This window comes from Lissotriton helveticus, chromosome 6 (genome assembly GCF_964261635.1).
Source record: "Lissotriton helveticus chromosome 6, aLisHel1.1, whole genome shotgun sequence".
In the NCBI taxonomy this organism is placed as follows: Eukaryota; Metazoa; Chordata; class Amphibia; order Caudata; family Salamandridae; genus Lissotriton; species Lissotriton helveticus.
The window spans coordinates 1278585285-1278588425 of record NC_136067.1 but is presented as its reverse complement, the minus strand read 5'-3'; the positions used below and the strand labels follow the sequence as shown (position 1 = coordinate 1278588425).

Below are 3141 nucleotides of genomic sequence, written 5' to 3'. Positions count from 1 at the left end.
TTGGTAGAGAAACAGATCAAAAGGTTGCTCCCGCCCAGAGGAAGCAGCATAAGTCGCTGCTCTCTCCACCAAGAAGGAATGCAAGCTCCCACTACATGTGGGATGCTGTCAGGGGCTGCAGAGGGCAGAGGCTCCCCTAGTGGCCCTCAACAAGCACGATGGGTGCCCTAGGTGTGCACCCATTTTTCATAGGGCAGCACCAGGGGGCGGGGTCCCCTTGGCATATATTGTCTTTAGGGGTGTGCCCCTCTCTCCCTTATATTATTACTAGTAGCCCTGGAGGATGGGGTCCCCGGGCCTAAGAAGGATCAGGGAGTGGAGCCATGCAGCCCCTCCCCTTTCTCTAATAAAAATTCATAAAAAGGTCGTAGGGATGGGCTCACCAGTACCTAATAAGGCTCCCGGTCTTGAGCACATGGTCCCCTCCCCTTTAATTAAATTTAAAAAAAAAATAAAAGTCCTGTGGCCAACCACCCACCACATGCCAGTTGTAGTTAGTAGAGATAACTATAATAAATCGCCTCCGCCATGTACTGCTTATAATCTCACATATTACATTACTCATGACATGTTCTACATCATTTATGACATCACTGATGAGCTCTCAAATAACACTGATGACATTACATCATCCATGCTTCTTTTGTAAACATTGCTCTTTAAACAGGTATAGCATTACAGCTATGAATGCAAGTGCAAAATACCTCAGAATAATGTGAAGCATCATTACTACTATCATACATACAACCCCCAACCCCCATAGGTAAAGCAAGCTTTTGTTATGTGCAACATTGACCCCATACTACACTCTTCATGGGTAGCCATGTTCACAATGACTATGAACCCCAGATGTAACGGTAGCCTGTCCTGCAAATAATGTTCAATCTGTATACAACTGTTCAGGGAAAACAAAGTTCCTCTAGATGCTAAAGCCCTGTTACATAACTAATGTTCTACTACAGACAGTTTTGACCTGTATCAAACCGTGGACTGTCACTGTACCTACATTGAGAAAAGAAACGGAGGAAAGTAGAAAAGTGGGTACTGTCCACACGGTTTACTCTATGGAGAGAGTTTACTCTGTATCACACTATTTGCAAGCAGCGAAATTCCTATGAGAAATACACCGCAGAGTATTAAAAAGTATATACTAAGAACAGTGTACTCTATGCAAAACTTAACCGAAGAGCGACTATTCACTTAAAATAACCAAGGTCTGAAGGTGCTAAAGATTATACTACCTGCAGACTTCGTACTGTGGTGAAAACTTTATAGATAGTCCATCTTGTGAAGCGAAACAAGTACATAGGTTATCTCCTGGTGACAGTCCTCTATGTTAAGTAGAAATTGTCATGCTGAGAGGATTCTGTCTAATAACTCAAGATTGCTTACCATACTTAGTTTGTAGTACGAAGAATCTTTGCCCTGCTGGAAACTTTTTCTGCAGTACTAAAAAACTTGTGTGGAACATAATGAACACAAGTCGTCAACTGTCACTTACACAGTTACTCTTCAATACAAAGATTTATAACATGCTCAATACCTTTACAACCTAGAATGCATTAGGAACACATGTGTTTTCTAAACACTTGCGCCCACTAGCTAGACACAGGTTGTACAAAATTAGGTAGAAAAGTAATATGGTAGTTACCTGCCACTATGTATACTACATAACAAACTTGCACACTCATTGGATGAGGTCACCACTGATTTCATAGAAAATGTCATGTGATGTAATATGTGAGGTCATAAGCACTACATGTGGGAGGACACAAGTTAGTTAGCTCTGCTAACTATAAATGAATTTTTTTTTTTTTAGTTCACAACGTTGACGTCACGGATATATTTACCTAACCATAATATTAGTTTAACCTTTGTTTTTTCAGTATATATATATATACACACATATATATATATATACATACACACATACACTTATAACGCTGGTCTCCGTCATTTTAAATACTACCCAAAAATGGTAGAACTAAGAATTAAACATGAGCATATTTCATACTTTTAAACCATAATGGTTTGCCCCCACTATACCACACTTTTACTACATGTTTTAGCTTTAATAATCAATAACTTGCATCATTTAGTTACTAACAATAAAATACATATTCCTCAACATATGGCCAAGAATCTGACATGACTTCACGGGCTCTGCTTCCCATTGCAGTGCCTGGAAGAACACAGATGTTTAAAAATACATGTTTAAATCAACAAGCATTTAAATAACACCCGAGACACTACTAAAGCTAATCTGGGCTGCATTTTTATAGAGTGCAAGACCAGATAAGAAACCTTGGTATCACCCACTGCTCCTCCAATCCAACCAAGAGGCTATCCTCCATTATATATTAAGGAACTGGAGCAAGGAGACAGGTGTTACATGACAGGCGTCAGAAGCGAAAGGCACAGGACGGCAACGAGAAGTCAACTGACAGTTGCTGCCCGTGGGGGTCAGGGCAGCACCGAAAGGAGAGGGCTGAGAAGCGCGGGCTAAATGACAGGTGGAAGAATGAAGAACGCGGAAAAAAAGAGGGGGCGCGAGCTAGCACCCAGGTGTGAGCGCGAGGTCTTCACACGCGCGCGCTCTCACTCCCCTTCTTATTGAAGGACAGTGCCCTAGCACTAACCGTAGCCGCTAAAGGGTGAGGAGCGCGCGCACTACGTTCCGTCCGGAGGGGTATCAAAAAAACCACAGTGCCCTCGCAGCTGGGGCAGACACTGATCACATTCAATGGTAAGACGATAGTCGCGCCCTTAGCAGGGGAAACCTCACCTTCAGGCTGATATTCGTCCATCAAGTGATTGGCCTGGACACCCTGGCGGCCAGATCCCGAGCGGTGCCTCAGCGCGCTGCCCTCCGCCATCTTGCTTTTTTCTGTTTTAAAATTAAACTCCTCACACTGACGTCAGAAGTAGGCCGTCCCCTGCTCCCTGAGCCTTACGGAGCGCCGCACTGCTGCCGCCGCTGTTTCAAGTCGCCGGGTCCAGTCGCCCGCCGGCTCCAACACCTTCACCTTGACCTGAGGATGGCCGCGCGGGAACGTGTAGAAGAAGCCGGGTGGAGGCGAAAGATAGACTAGAGGCACCCAATAATGACTCATTTGGGTGTGAAGTTTGAATTTGGAATGC

General features: G+C 44.0%; 1 protein-coding gene across 2 annotated transcripts in view; it reads right to left on the bottom strand.

Annotated features, from left to right (window-relative positions):
- The window catches only part of ATL2 (atlastin GTPase 2), a 614707-nt gene extending 611770 nt beyond the window's left edge, over positions 1-2937 (bottom strand). For both annotated transcript variants that reach the window (XM_078649021.1, XM_078649023.1), the window contains exon 1: positions 2786-2937. In XM_078649021.1, the coding sequence (XP_078505147.1) occupies positions 2786-2876 (91 nt within the window). In that variant the 5' untranslated portion in view covers positions 2877-2937. The remainder of the gene's footprint in view (positions 1-2785) is intronic.
- Positions 2938-3141: the final 204 nt, after the last annotated feature.